Source organism: Podarcis liolepis (genome assembly GCF_965112155.1).
Source record: "Podarcis liolepis genome assembly, chromosome: 3".
Lineage (NCBI taxonomy): Eukaryota > Metazoa > Chordata > Lepidosauria > Squamata > Lacertidae > Podarcis > Podarcis liolepis.
Window position 1 is genome coordinate 92943385 of NC_139557.1, and position 14478 is coordinate 92957862.

At 39.7% G+C, this 14478-nt stretch overlaps 1 protein-coding gene across 1 annotated transcript in view; it reads right to left on the bottom strand.

Moving 5' to 3' along the window:
* The window catches only part of DNAH14 (dynein axonemal heavy chain 14), a 150752-nt gene that overhangs the window by 45282 nt on the left and 90992 nt on the right, over positions 1-14478 (bottom strand). The window contains exons 53-61 of the mRNA XM_083496005.1: positions 13428-13598; positions 10910-11077; positions 9451-9540; positions 8471-8668; positions 6750-6911; positions 4312-4500; positions 3494-3672; positions 2695-2803; positions 522-647 (exon numbers count right to left, since the gene is read on the bottom strand). Coding sequence (XP_083352131.1) covers positions 522-647; positions 2695-2803; positions 3494-3672; positions 4312-4500; positions 6750-6911; positions 8471-8668; positions 9451-9540; positions 10910-11077; positions 13428-13598 — 1392 coding nt within the window. The remainder of the gene's footprint in view (positions 1-521; positions 648-2694; positions 2804-3493; positions 3673-4311; positions 4501-6749; positions 6912-8470; positions 8669-9450; positions 9541-10909; positions 11078-13427; positions 13599-14478) is intronic.

The window sequence follows — 14478 nt, forward strand, 5'->3', positions numbered from 1 at the left end:
GCCTAGCCTCCCTGCGCGGAAGTCTTCTGCGCAGGGTGGGTGTGGACAGTGGAGGACCAATGCTCTCCCCGCTGGTCTCTGGCGAAGAGTCCTGGAGCCCTTCCTCCGAAGCCCGCCTCTGCCCGCCTTTCTCCCTGGTGTAACGCTGATTTCCTTCCCCGGTCACTGAGTCCCCTCTTTTCCTGCTGGGACCTTCTCCGGCATCGCTCGGGAGCCCTTCCTCCACTCCTGACTGCGATGGCAGTTCCCTGACACCTGCTCTTCTATATGGTATGAGCTGGGAAAGGTGTTAGGCAGAACAGCCATTCCCCCCTTCCTGCAGGCAGGGGCTGGATTGCCTAGTGGCTGCAATCTGTTAGTTTGAAGTCTTCAAGAGTTTTTCTTATGTTTAACCTTAAAATAAAGTAGCCTTAGTTCAACTCCAGCCCGTGTGTCTGTCTCTTTATTCTGCCATCTTGTCACAAGCTGCAAATACCCAGCATGGGACAATAAAAATGAAAAACAATTGTAATATGATATACCTGGGCATATTCTTCCACAGTCTGTGTTTCTGCAGCCATAATTTCTTCATCCTGTTTAACAATAGCTCGAACTTGCTCCACAACTAATGCATCTTTGTGAAGCTTTTCCACAAGTTCCTCTATTTCCTGGTAGGAGAGATCCATTTCTCAGTCAATTAAATTTATTGCAGAATATCTTAATCAATAATTAATCTAGTATTTTGGCTGTTTTATGAACTACTCATCAAGTCCTTAATGTGATAGCAAAGATGACATGCACAGTAAGTACATAAGGACTGTGCTGCTGGATCAGGGCAAAACGCTCTTCTGTTCCAGCAGTAGTGTCAAGACTGAAAGACTTGTAGGCATGATGTGATATTGATAGCTATCTCCTGTTGCTTTGTGCTACCACATGGTAATCAAAGGAACACCACCTTTCAGCAGGACCACATTCAGAGATGCAGGTGAAAGCTGAAGGCACAACATACAAAGCTGTGCTATGTGGGAAGCTGCAGTCAAGCCTAACTATACATGAATCCTAGTTACATGTATGAAGGGGTTAAGACAACAGAGCTGTGTTCCTAGACTCAGCTAGGTCACACACCCTTTTCTCTGATGAGAGAGGAAGTGGAACCTCTTCCTGTCCCTCTCCTTCTAACCAAGGAAGACGTGTCTAAGCAAGCTCCAAGTTTAGAGCACACACAGAAACTGCCATCTTGACCGTTGGACCTGCTATTGTCCTTGTCCATTCAATCTGCCAGAGCCTGCCTTCGCATGTAGGAGATAGACAAGTCCCAAACTCACTGAGGCTTTAAGACTGATTGACTACCCTTCACCAGGTTTAGCAAACCAGTCAAAGAACAACATGTCGCCCACCAGAGATACTGCCCATGTCAAATTCTCATTATTTAACTTTTGTATCTCATCCTTCCTAGAGACTGTGACAGAGAGCCCAAGAAACAAAGGATTAGAGTGAAAGCATATCAATTTAAAACCCATGCTTAGTCACTGAAAAGTCCTATAGGAAAAAATAATACAATATACAAGCCTAAGTTACTTTTTAAATGGGAAGACTTAATTAAATCTGTACTATTCCCATGTTACTGCCCAACTTTTCAGAACAGAGGTCTCCTTTTTTATATTAAAAAACCCAGGGAACAGCAGCTTGTGGGGGAGCCAAAAAGTTTTACCAACTAACCTTATCTGTGCAGAGGAAGAGGAAAAACTCTGCCACAGCTTCAGAGGGTGATGAGGGTAAAGGCACTCCTCTAGGTTGCTATAGATGGGCTTGCTCATCCTAGGAGTAAGATTGGAGCAGCCTGGGAGTGAGGTTGGGGAAAGAATGTGTATTAACTAGCTTCTAAATGAAAGGTGGAATGCTTGGGAGCTGTGTCTTTGGTGTGAGCATCATCGGTGCTATTTTGTGGCTGTGCTATTTTATATTTCAGTTGACTTAACGTATCATTAAAAAAACACAAAACCAGTCTGCTCACTGAGCCTATCTACCTAAATAAGAATGCAAAAATAAATGATATATATGAAAAAATTATCCTTATTCAAGCAGGATATTAAATGGCATGCTGTCACTAACAAGGGTTACCAACCTGGAGTCATGGGCACCAGTTAAGATCTCTGTGGGCCCTGGGATGATTATCTCTGTTAAAAGGTGGGTCCAAAGGTAGTTGGTATTGCTTGGTATTTGATGTTAACTTCTGTACATTGTTTTTTCTTTGTTTGTTTTTCTAGCTTGAATAAAAATAGCTTCATAGATAGATAGATAGATAGATAGATAGATAGATAGATAGATAGATGCAAAGAACATTGGGACATAGTTTCCAAAACGAGCATGTAAGACAGGGTAGTCCATGTGGTGCTGTCCAAATGTTGTTGAACTACAACACCCATCATCCCCAACTACTGACCAGGCTGACTGGAGTTGATGGGAGGTGGAGTCCAACAAAGTTAGCTAACCTTAATCTAACGTCTATCTATGACAGAGTAACCACTGCCAAAAGCTCTGCCTCTCTATCTATTTTTAATTATTGTTTTCAGATGATCATTTGCTATTAATATTGTACTGTTTAACCAGGCCCCATATAAAATATAGCCTATATGCTCTAAATTTTGACATGAATCCAGATAGATCACTAAATGTTTTGAAAGAACAACAAAGCAGATTTGAATGAAATTTTACCTTTGATTTTTTCTCTATTTGAGGACCAAGGACAAGTAACTCATTTTGCATAACTGTAATCTGTGAGGTTGCTTCTAGTATTTTGGTCAGACCAGAATGATAGCAAGTTCTAAAATTAAAAATAGTTAAAATCCAATCACTGTCTGGCCTTTTCTGTTACATATATTGAAGTAGTCATATATTAAGTTGGCTTGCATGACACTAGCATATTGCAAGACTGTAAATCTGTGGGCTCCCAGAGAGACTGTTGTAGCTGCTTTGCTCCTCCTTGGTTCATTTTGCTGCTGCACTGAAACAGGAACAAGGTTTGTTCACAGTTATAGGTCATGGTTAGTGAGAAGAGGGCTCAACTACAAGTCCCAGTTAGGATGACATGCTAAGCCAAACTTTGACTAAGCACAGAATTTGCAGTAAAAAGGATCATGGAGGAACAAAGAGGCTATGAGCTCCTCTCTGGGAGCCAGCACATTCATATGGTTTTGCCATGCCACATTTGGGCTTACTGTGTTGTGCAAACCAGATAATTGTAAATTAATCTGGATCTCCTGAGCTAACTGACAGTTATAATCCTCTGAACTATTGAAGCAGTTATGTATGCATAGGGTTATGCTAAATCTGACAATTTCTGTTTCTTTCTGTTTCTTATTTTTCCAGTCTTCAGTTATCCACATTTCTATATCACTTTGGAAATTTTTATTTAAAAGTCCTCATGAAAATTCATCAGCATTTTAGTGCATAATTCTCCAAATATATACATTTTCTATACAATGTTGCTTTGTATTGTTGTATTGTTTCATACCTGTCAGTCATAATTTTCTCTTTCATTGACTTCAGTATGGTTGAAAAGGTGTTTATGAACTGTAGATAACTATTGGGTGTGATGTAGTAATGCCTTTTAGTTTCCTTCAAGTACTTTTCAGTTATGATAGATACATTTTTATGAATATTAACACATATCTGAACAAGCACACTTAAGTTCTGGAAAGAAACACAAAAAGGAAAAGAATATACATTTATATCACATTTCTGTTTAAGGACATTTTGTTTGTAGTATATTGTGATAAATGATAAAACATGTATTCCTTACGTGACTGCTGTTCTGTACTTGCCTCTTTAGGTAACCAAACTAATGGGATGTGCACATAACATAACTTTGAATATTGCAGCACTCTGATTACAGGCATTCCTGCCCCTCCCCCAGTTAATCCTATTCAAGCAAACATCAGAGATGAAGCCAGTATTCTTCAAGGCAACATCGTGATTTAGACAACAAGAGAAGGGGCATTTTACTTACCATTTAATTCACCTCAAATTATAGAGTTAAAGATGCCCTCCATATGTTTTAGACTATATCTCCCATCATCCCTAACCATTGGTCATGCTCTGGGACTGATGATGGTTGTAGTGTAACACATCTGGAGGGCTCCACATTGACTACTCCTGCTTTAAAACCTTGTCCTGAATTTACAAAAATGGAATAGAATAATAGAATAAATATATGCAAAGTTTGAATTTGTACCAAATACTTATTGAAGATCAACATGACCTCACTAGTGAGAACTATAACAAAATATGAAATTACAGTTTACCACATGTTAAAATGTACAAATATGCTACCTGATTCTGAAATGTGTTGTCCTGTTTAAAATAACTTTGTGCAACATGGCAAAGGGCTTCTTCAGGCCAAGTGTCATACCAGTCAACTGTACAGCAATTAATAGTGGCAGGATATGTCCGACAACGCTGACGGAAGGTCAGTCCTGCATAACTTGTTGTCAAAACAATATGAAGATTGCTACGTACTTTCTGAAAAAGATTTAATCATTTGTGGAAAACTTCACCCATATATATCATTTTTCAAAATTATGCATGCAGGAATGTTTAGATTGTCATATTAGTGGTCAATCAAATGCACACATGCTAATTTCCTCCCCCCCTTTTATCAAGAGAGATTCACATATATATTCCTCTTAATTTACATTAATAGTATACTATTACCTCCTATTTATTATTTATAGCTAAAAAGTCTGTCATATAAAGTTATACCTTCCCTCCCTCAGCAACTTAATGTTAAACAGCATGAAGAACAAGATAGGACCCCATGGAGCTCCCAAAAACATGAGGTTGAGAAGCAGTTCCCCCAGCACTGCCTTTCTGGGGCCTACATGTCAGCTAAAACTAAATGGAGCCCTCAAGTCCCATTTATTGTAGATGGTACAGAAGAATGCCACAGTCAATGGACCAGCAAAAGCAACAGTAATCCTTGCCTAGTTACTGACATAGATCTACTAAGGTGATCAAGGCCATTTCAGGCCTGAACCCAGATTGTAAGGGATCCAAGCAATCAGCATCAACCAAGAAAGTTGAGACACCATTACTTATTTAAGCCTCTTGCTCAGGGGTCCTCAAACTACGGTCCGCAGGCCGGATCTGGCCTGCCAGGGTCCTAAATCCTGCCTGCCCGGCCATTGCAGAACCGGTCGCGAAGCTGTTGAGGAGGAGACTCAAGCAGCAGCAGCTCTGCTCAAGAAGCCATGCCTAGTTTACCTCAGCATTCGGGGACTGACTGAGCGGGCAGTTGCCACCCAATCAAGTAAATAAATAAGAAAACTTAAGTAACTGACCATTTGGTTCACAGATAACTTGGTTCTGCCCCCCCCCCCAAAATAAAGCCTGCGCCTCTTAACACAAATCCTGGCTACACCCATGTCCTAGACCTTGCATTAAATGTGTCAAATATAAGTGATTTTATCAGCAAAGTATTTAACAAATCAGTCACAGCAGGCCATCCTTCAGATTCAGTTGTGAAGTTTGGGAAATGGACTGGGATCTGTGTACTTCCTGAAGCCTGCATTTCCTGCCTATGGATATTATATGGCAGTATCTATCCTTCTGGTGTACTATTTTTTAAGGGAGAACTAATGATCCCTTCACCACTTAAAACAGCTCTACTGTCTGCCACTGAGTCAATGCAGTGGAAGAGCAAGTTGTTTTGCCACAGAGTAGGCTCTAAAGTGTATTAAGCAAGACTCCATCAGTCTTACAGGATGTTTGAGCTCCGGCCAATGGGAGAGGGCCCACAGAATGATTGTGCCTTCAATAATTTGTTCAATGTTTGATGCTGTCAGACAGGATCTTGTGAAGGATTCTTTACCAAATCCTCCAACCAGACCATGCATGTTCATGCACAGGATGAAGTAGAACAAGCCGCCCGGACTAAGGTCCCAACAATGGACTGCCCAGTTACTGTTCTTTAAGCTCATAAGCTTCTTCCTGTAGCTGCCATTAATGATAGTGGTTGAAACCCCCAAATAAAGAACAGGGACAGCAAGTAACAAATATGGTAAATATGAAATAAAGAGGTTGGGAAAGTAGCAGGAAAAAAATGAAGCCAAACAGCAGAAGAAAATGAAAGGCAGTTTTTTGTTTTGTTTTGTTTTTTTGAAAAGAAGGAAAGCGGTAAGAGCAATGAGGCCAGAATTGAATTAAAAGGCAAGAGAGTGGCTTTTCAGATCTTTGACAGAACCTCTGAATGAGATAGCACGGAAATCCATTGCAGGCATCTGGAAACCAATTGGATCTATTTTTTTCAGAATGGCTATTGCATTTCCCTTCCATCTTTTTTTTTGTTTTTTGTTTTGTTCCACCACTCCAACATTCATTCAGCATTTTGTGCCCACTGAGAATTTTCACTGAGTTGTTTTCAAATTCCTTCCCCTCACTTAGAAAGAAATGGGCTTCATTCCTTCCCCCATTCACTTTTTTGTGGGGAAGTACGTGTCCAATAAGCTTAGTGATACCTCAGTCACTTGTGGATGGTGTTGTTTTAGCTACAAAAAGATCCACACTCAGAGAATGAGTTGCATATAGGACTTCAAAATGATACATGCAACATAAATTGAATTTTAAATGCAAAATCATTAGGGTCTGGCATTGTTTCCACTAAATTAAATATGAAAATAGTGCTCCGAAAGGTTTGCATACATGAAGCTGAGGTAAATGTGTTAAAACACATTCTCTCCAGTATATTTGTACTGATATATTTAAAATATTACCTGTAAGAAAAATGAGTAGATATCATCGATTGTGTTAGAGTACTTAGCCTTCTCAGCAACAGATACAAGTGGTACCATAATGTTATCCAGCTCATCCTTCTCAAATAAATTGGGCACGTGTCCTGATTTCAGGATACAGCTCAGGTCTTCTAAAAATGCCTCCTATTAAAAAAAAATGGTATTAATTAGCAATCTGCTCAGGGCTAGTTAGTTTGCCAAATAACTAAGACAGTCTTCACCAACAACATGCCCTCCAGATGTTTTGGGCTACAACTCCCATCATCTCTACCTAGCAGAGCCATGTGGCTGCAGCAGATGGGAATTGTAGTCCAAAACATCCAGAGGGCATGAGCTTGGTGAAGGTTGAACTATGGTCATGCTGAAGTTTCCAAACCATCTTCAGAGTCAGCCCCATATATAATTCCCTGCATTATATGTAATCTTGTGACCAGAGGATAGACGGCAGAAGTTAGGCTACCCCTGCCCAGATAGGAGCGCAGCTGGGTCACCAGCTGGAGCTGATGGGTTCAAGCCACTGAGGTCACCTGGGTCTCAAATGACAGCAATGTATCCAGAAGTACGCTCAAGCTGTGCACCCACTCCTTCAGCCAAAAATTCTCATTTCAATCAATGTTAACAGGTGTACCTATTATTAAAGCACCAATCTGAAAATTTTGGTTTCTCTTTAGTGTCCCCCCCCCCTTACATTGTTTTCTACATTTCCACATCATTTTGTGATTTTTTTTGGGGGGGGGAGATTCATGATAATTCACCAGCGTTTTAGTATAGATTCCTAATATACACATATTTGTATTCGATTTGTTTTATCATAGAGATTTCCGCAAAGCAATTTCCCCCAATGTATTGGATGTGTTTGTTATTTCACTTTATTTCTCGTATATGCATTTCTACACACACTTTACCCCAGTATATGCATTTTTGTACACCTTAAATGGTTGGAGAATTGCATTGCAAAATTTGGAGAAATGCAAATTTTAAAGGATGGCTGTGTCTTTCCATTTGTGTATTGTTTTGGAAAGTGTAAATTAATTAGATAGGTTCACCTTTAAATTTGAACCAAATTGTATTTGTCCTCCAGCCCTAATTTTGACTAGATTGAGCCTCATTTACCCTTATCTTGTCAGTTACTGGGAAAAGTCACACCTGAATTAAAATGAAAGGAGAAAAATAGATGGATGTCATCTTTGCTATAGAACCATAGAGTCATAGAGTTGGAAGAGATCACAAGGGCCATCGAGTCCAACCCCCAGTTGGCCTTTTGTATCAGTATATTATTGTGGGGCGGTACGTGTCCAATTGCACTCTCGCTGCACCTCCCTGCACACACATACCAAAATCTGCTCTGGAGGGAGTCCCTCACAAATCATCACCTACTCAACCCTCTTAGTTAGGAATGGGGGATTAGAAAAAGGCCTCCTATTATTCGTAACAAAGGCAGACATGGGTCAAGTGGCCACAGAGCAGAGCAAAGCATGCCAAGCACTTGATCCAAATCCTTTTGTATCAACAACCAAAACTCGTCCAGCACAACATGACAACACTATCTAATGGAAAAAATTGTGATGTGAGCCAAATATTCAGGTAAAGCAATATGGAAACCACCTAAATATACTATGATTAAAAAATGGACAAACATAACAAGTGTGCAATAAATTTTATGCATCTATTCCAAGTCCAACACATATATTAGAAAGGCTTACTTGAATAATATCAGATTCTGTGATGAGAAAAACAGTCCTCCTGCCTTCCACACCTGCCTGCTTACAAACTTCTTTCAGATCTTCTCTAAAATTTCCATAGGTGTAATTACGGGAAATAGATAACCTGTAGAGGCTGCATGCAGATAAGTAACAGGCTAAGGATGCACAGGTTACCTTCCCAGTTCCACCATGACCAACCTACAGGGGGGAAAAACAGTCTAACTTGAAACCAGAAAAGTTGGCTCCGTTAAATCAAACTTGTGGAAATCATAGGATTTGAGTAGGCTTTTAGGATGTGCATGGTGAATTTAGAGAAAACAAAAATAAATGGAAACAAAAGTAAATAAAAAGCCAGCAAATATTTTGTCACAGCATTTGCCACAGGCACCTTGATGAAACTAAGTAGCTCTGGAGCTCATCAGTGGCTGAATTAAGACATCCTGGGAATCTGATGCATGTGATCTTGATTACCTTGATGGAATAAATGTGGGGTATACATGTAAAAAAATAAATAAATAAAACAAAATAATTCAGAAGCCTCACTAGATTAAAAGTGATTTAATTCTATGTTTGTGCATAGAAATGAAGCCTTAAGCTTAGGCTATGTAATGAATCCCTCAGCAATGCAAAGTTTTCTATACTATCTATATGATCCAACCAAAGTCTATCAAATCCAGAGTTTTAATCACACAGTGGCCAACCATATGTGTGAGGAAAGATATGAGCAAAATAGCACTCCTGTTTGTAATTCCTTGCAACTGGTATTCAAAGGTATATTGCTGCATCTCAGATACTAGAGGAAAGATAATCCTTCTGCTCATAAAAGCAATGATTTAAGAGAAAAAGGAATAAAAATAAACTAGTATAAGTTTAAAGAAAATGCTTATTTTGATTTGCCAGACTAATTATGAATTGAAATAAGTGTCACTGGAATTTTACATATTATAATTAAAAATGAAACTATAAGCATTTTTTCTTACCAATGTCATGTGACTACCATCTTGTCGAAAAATTCTTGCTGCCCTTGTTATATGTTGTATTGCTTCTTTAAAAAATACTATGGAAATACGCTAAGAAAACAAGGAGCATAAATTTTAAACATGTTGTTATAGTCATACTTATACTTATACATATACTTATAAGGATCTTATTCTATTCATAATTATTAAGCATTAGGCATAGGCTTATTGGACACCCACAAAGCTCCTGGCTCTGCTCCTTCTCTTCCTTGCTGTCACTGTGCCATGCAGCAATCTCCAAACAAAAGAACCCCCAACAAAAAAAAGTGTACACTTCCATGATTACACATATAACCTGCAAATTTGCCTGCACATCTAAACAAGGTAATGTGCAAGCCTTGCACATGCAATGGTCCCAAAATAGTCTATGCAAATGGAGTGGAGATAAACATAAATTTTCCAGATGGGGACTTAAAATATAAATCAAGTGTGCAGTGAACAGCCATTTCATGAAAATGCCTGTGCAAATGTTACCTTTGTGAAATGAATTATTCCTATTTCTAATCTGTACCTTTGCTCTCTGGTAGGGGTACTGGAGAATTATGACAAAAATGGAATTGGGAGTAGATGTTGCCCATTTCTTTTATTCATCCCACGGAAATCAATAATAATCAATCCAGTGAGCAATATTCACCAGTCTGCTTTCAGCACATACATTATCACCATAATAATATTAATTATCAATTATCAATGTTGTTGTTGTTATTATTCTCCACCCATCTGGCTGGGTTTTCCCACGCTGGGAGGCGTACAACACATAAAAAATTGTAAAGTATTAGACATTAAAAATTTCCCAATACAGGGTTGCCTTCAGATGTCTTCTAAAAGTCAGATGGTTGTTTGTTTCCTTGACATCTGATGGGAGGGTGTTCCACAGGGTAGGCGCCACTACCGAGAAGGCCCTCTGCCTGATTATGATTATATTTTCCACCATTTTCACTGTGTTTCATTTGCATCAAAATAAATGGTGTAGAATAATGTAATCACAATACAGTATAATGTACATAATTTCTGTCCTTATGTAAATTCATTAAGTTACATAATTTCATCACAGCAGACAGGGAGACAAATGTCATTTTTGGCAAAAGGCCAACTGAAGCAAAGCAGAAACAGTGCTGCATGTGATGAATACAAAGTGGAAGTAAAAACGCCTTCTTATACCCCCCTATTCTCTGGCTACATCTGTACTCATGCAGACCCAATGGAGGTCTACTCATGGAGTAAGACTGGGAATATATGAGTACAAGCCCCATTCCTTGTTACTTATCTGCATCAGGAGTAGGGTTATCTATTTCCCTACCGGAAACAGAGAAATGGATCAATGTACAAGCAGCAGCAGCAATGGAATTGCTCCTTGTTGCCAGAATGGGGCCACCCATGATCCACCTCATTGTAACCACTTGTAGGTCTTCGGATTTACCTGAGGGCTTACTCCCTGCATTTTAATGCACTGTTCTTCTAGAACCCAAAGTAGATGTGTCTTGTTGGTGACGTTTCTATAGACTCTCTTGTGTACAGGCTGGTTTGAATCCAGAAAATCCACAAATAGGGGCGGTTCTTCCATCAACTGATCTTTTGTCCAGAGAATCTATAAAAATAGCCTAATTATTTACACAATAATAGGCAGCAATTGTGCTTTTTACAGCATGGCTTGTGGATTATGTATGATCCCTTCTTTGATAGCCCAGTCATTTAGTAACCTGGGCATTACATCTGTCAAAGATTTTATACAGGCCAGTATTTCACTAATGGAAATTAGGACCTTTCTGTTCATGAAAGGTGAGGTAAGGGTTTGAGTTTTCCAATAAAGCTTTTCAGACAATGGTATATCAACAGAATCCAGACACAATACTAAGCAATTGCATATGTGCCAGTAGGAAGGAGGAACTAGAAATTCATGTACAGAAATGAGTCTAGTTGCAAAAGCAGTGAGGCAAGCCATATCTGACAATGCAAGACACAGATATATACACAGAGGGACGGATGGGGGTGCTTCTTAAGTTAAGGCAAGCTGCAGGCAGGTAATCCTAATCATTGATCTTTGATATTATAATATGTTATGTTATCAAACTCCATCAATGATATGCATTGAGGATGCTAATAGATGCTGCCAACTTGATTCATACCATGGAAATACAATGAATACATACTGTGTTTGGGAGAAGATAACCTTGTGTGTCAGTGTATTGTATATAGCCATAAAACATATTTTAGTAGAGTTCACAATGTCATAACTTGGCTAAAGTATGCAAAATCAGGTGGAAAATCAATACTCACCCCTACCTTTTCAGAAAAGAAATCAGAAGCAACAATATGCCTGGACCCTTTAGAAGGAACAGATTGTGGGAGATTTTGCACTCAAACCTAACAATGCCTGTCTACACTAGTTAGTAAATGAAGGAGTTAAGAACCACAGAGCTGTAAATTTCTAGAGCTCAACAAGGTCACATCTCCTCACCTTCAGGGAAAGAGGAAGCAACGGTTGTTTCCTGTTCTTTTCTCTCACTCTTTCCTCTTTGAACCATGTAACCATGTAACATGACATCTAAGGCTGGGACTCCAGACTCAGACCACTTGCTTGAGACTAACTTCTGTATTTTGTAACCAAGGATACATTGCCTGTGTTTTTTCAGCCATAGCACTGAACAATGCATGAGTGAGACCTTTGATTACTTTAAGTAAAGCATTAAACTTGCTTAAGGTTGTGGTCAATTCACTCTGAGAGTAGAGGCAGGGGAGCACAATAGTGAGTGCTTAAAATAGTGGGACATTTAAAGGGATAACAACCTCTATTTCCTACGCTTTGCAAACACAGCGGTTTTTTAGTTTTAAACCCTGCTAGGGCCTCTTCTGACTAGAAAATGAGTCAAGCCCTGTGCTTCTGAATTCAGGCTGTCAGCCATTTGTTCTTTTGCAGTTCCCCACACACATGCAATTTCAGGACTAACTTGGTCTTCCCCAGTTATTTCCCAACACAACTGATTCCCCATATACCTCTTCCTCTGTACCTGTGTCAGGGGTGAGATCCCCCAGAAGAGGAGAGGCCATTGCACTGCACAGCAGCTGTCTAATGAGCAGAAAAACTGCAGGCACAACTGAGGTAATGTGCAGCCACTGCTCCAACTTGCTGCCAGCATCCAGCAGCGCAAGTACGGAAAACACAGCCAGACCAAGTAAAGATGGGGAAGGACCAAGGAGATTGCAATCCCGCTTGTAACAGAGTGGTGCAGAAACATGATTCCTAGGAGTTGTTGGAGCCGGGGGGGGGGGGGGCTATCAGAAAATGACAAAAATGGCATTCCTGCATTGTGGGAGAGAAGTGGGAAGTGCCAAGTTCCTGGCCCAATCACACTTAAGGAATCATCTCCAGAACCCCACAGCCCAGCTAGGCTCACAGCAACACCCCCTACTTCTTCCCAGCTGTAATCAGGACAATAAGGGAAGGGACACAAAAAAATGGTGGGCATAGCAGAGGGGAACCAGGAAAGACAGGCAGGCAGGCAGGCAGGCAGGCAAACAAACAAACAAACAAACAAACAAACAAACAGGAGAACAGCACTAAACAAATACAGACACTCAGAGAAGGTAAATGAAGATGGAGAGGAACAGCGAAAAAGAAAAATCACCTGCAATAAAGGCCAATTGTCTCACAAAATTGAAGAGAAAAAGAGAGACCCCACCATTCCAACTGTGGGCAGGGTAGATCTGGGGAAATGAGATAACTCCTCCCCCTGGAGAGGTTGTAAATACGCTATAAAGACCCTGCTTGTCTCCAACTAGGATGTAATTTCTAACAGGAAAGTCATCAACTCTATCAGATAAAGGTTAGATATACATTTTAATACATAAAAATAAGCAAACAAAAAAATTAAAATCTACAAAAGTATTTGTTGTAAAACACCCAATAAGCAATGTGACACACAGAGATACACACTTACCTTGAAATAGTTATTGACCTCATTTGATAGAATTTGAAAGAAAGCTTCCCGTTCTGGAGAATCAATCAGACGATCATGGAAAACTCGGGTGCATTCATGTACAAATAGCAACACTATTGATTCTTTGGAGACAATGACAGACTTGTGAGCTTGGAGCAATCCTTCAAGTACCTGTTAACAATTTCAAAAGAAACTTCTTTTTGGGAGGACAACAGCTTGATTCACAATAATTTTTAAATTTCTTGTAAGTTCCTGTCCATTTGTATTGATTTTAGTTTTATACTATTCTATGCTAGTGTGGTGTAGTGGTTAAGAGCGGTAGTCACGTAATCTGGGAAACCGGGTTCGTGAAGTCTCTCAGCCCCACTCACCTCACAGAGTGTTTGTTGTGGGGGAGGAAGGGAATGGAGAATGTTAGCCGCTTTGAGACTCCTGAAGGGGGAGTGAAAGGCGGGATATCAAATCCAAACTCCTCTTCTTCTTCTTCTTCTTCTTCTTCTTCTTCTTCTTCATTGTTTTATTTATACTTTTTATTTTTGTAGCTGCCCTAGGAATGCTGATTGGGCATTGAAGGGCAGGGTATACATTTCAGGAATGAATAAAATAAATAAATCATATTTTCATTGTCAGACTGGTAGCATAAGGACCTCAGCCAGACCAATATACTGAGGACAACTTCCATTTCATGTGGCATATGAATTTGTTGTTTGTTCATTAATAACCTAATCAATACCATTAATGTATGAAGGAGCAACTGTCAGGGACTATTTACCAATCACAGCTTATTTACCAATCTCCTGCCTATATCATACCATGTGATCATAACCCAACCCAGTTAACCCTTCCTTAACCCACAGAAATTGTGTGTGTACTTATGCATTTTTCAATATAAGATTAAACAGGCCAAATAACATGGGAAAGGAAGGCGGGGTTGTGGAGGCAAGGATAAACAGCAAAACAATATACGTATAGACAGTACATGGTCCCCCGATCCCACCAGACCTACTTACTGGTTGAGTTACAATAAAATGTATCACACTTTTTCTACATT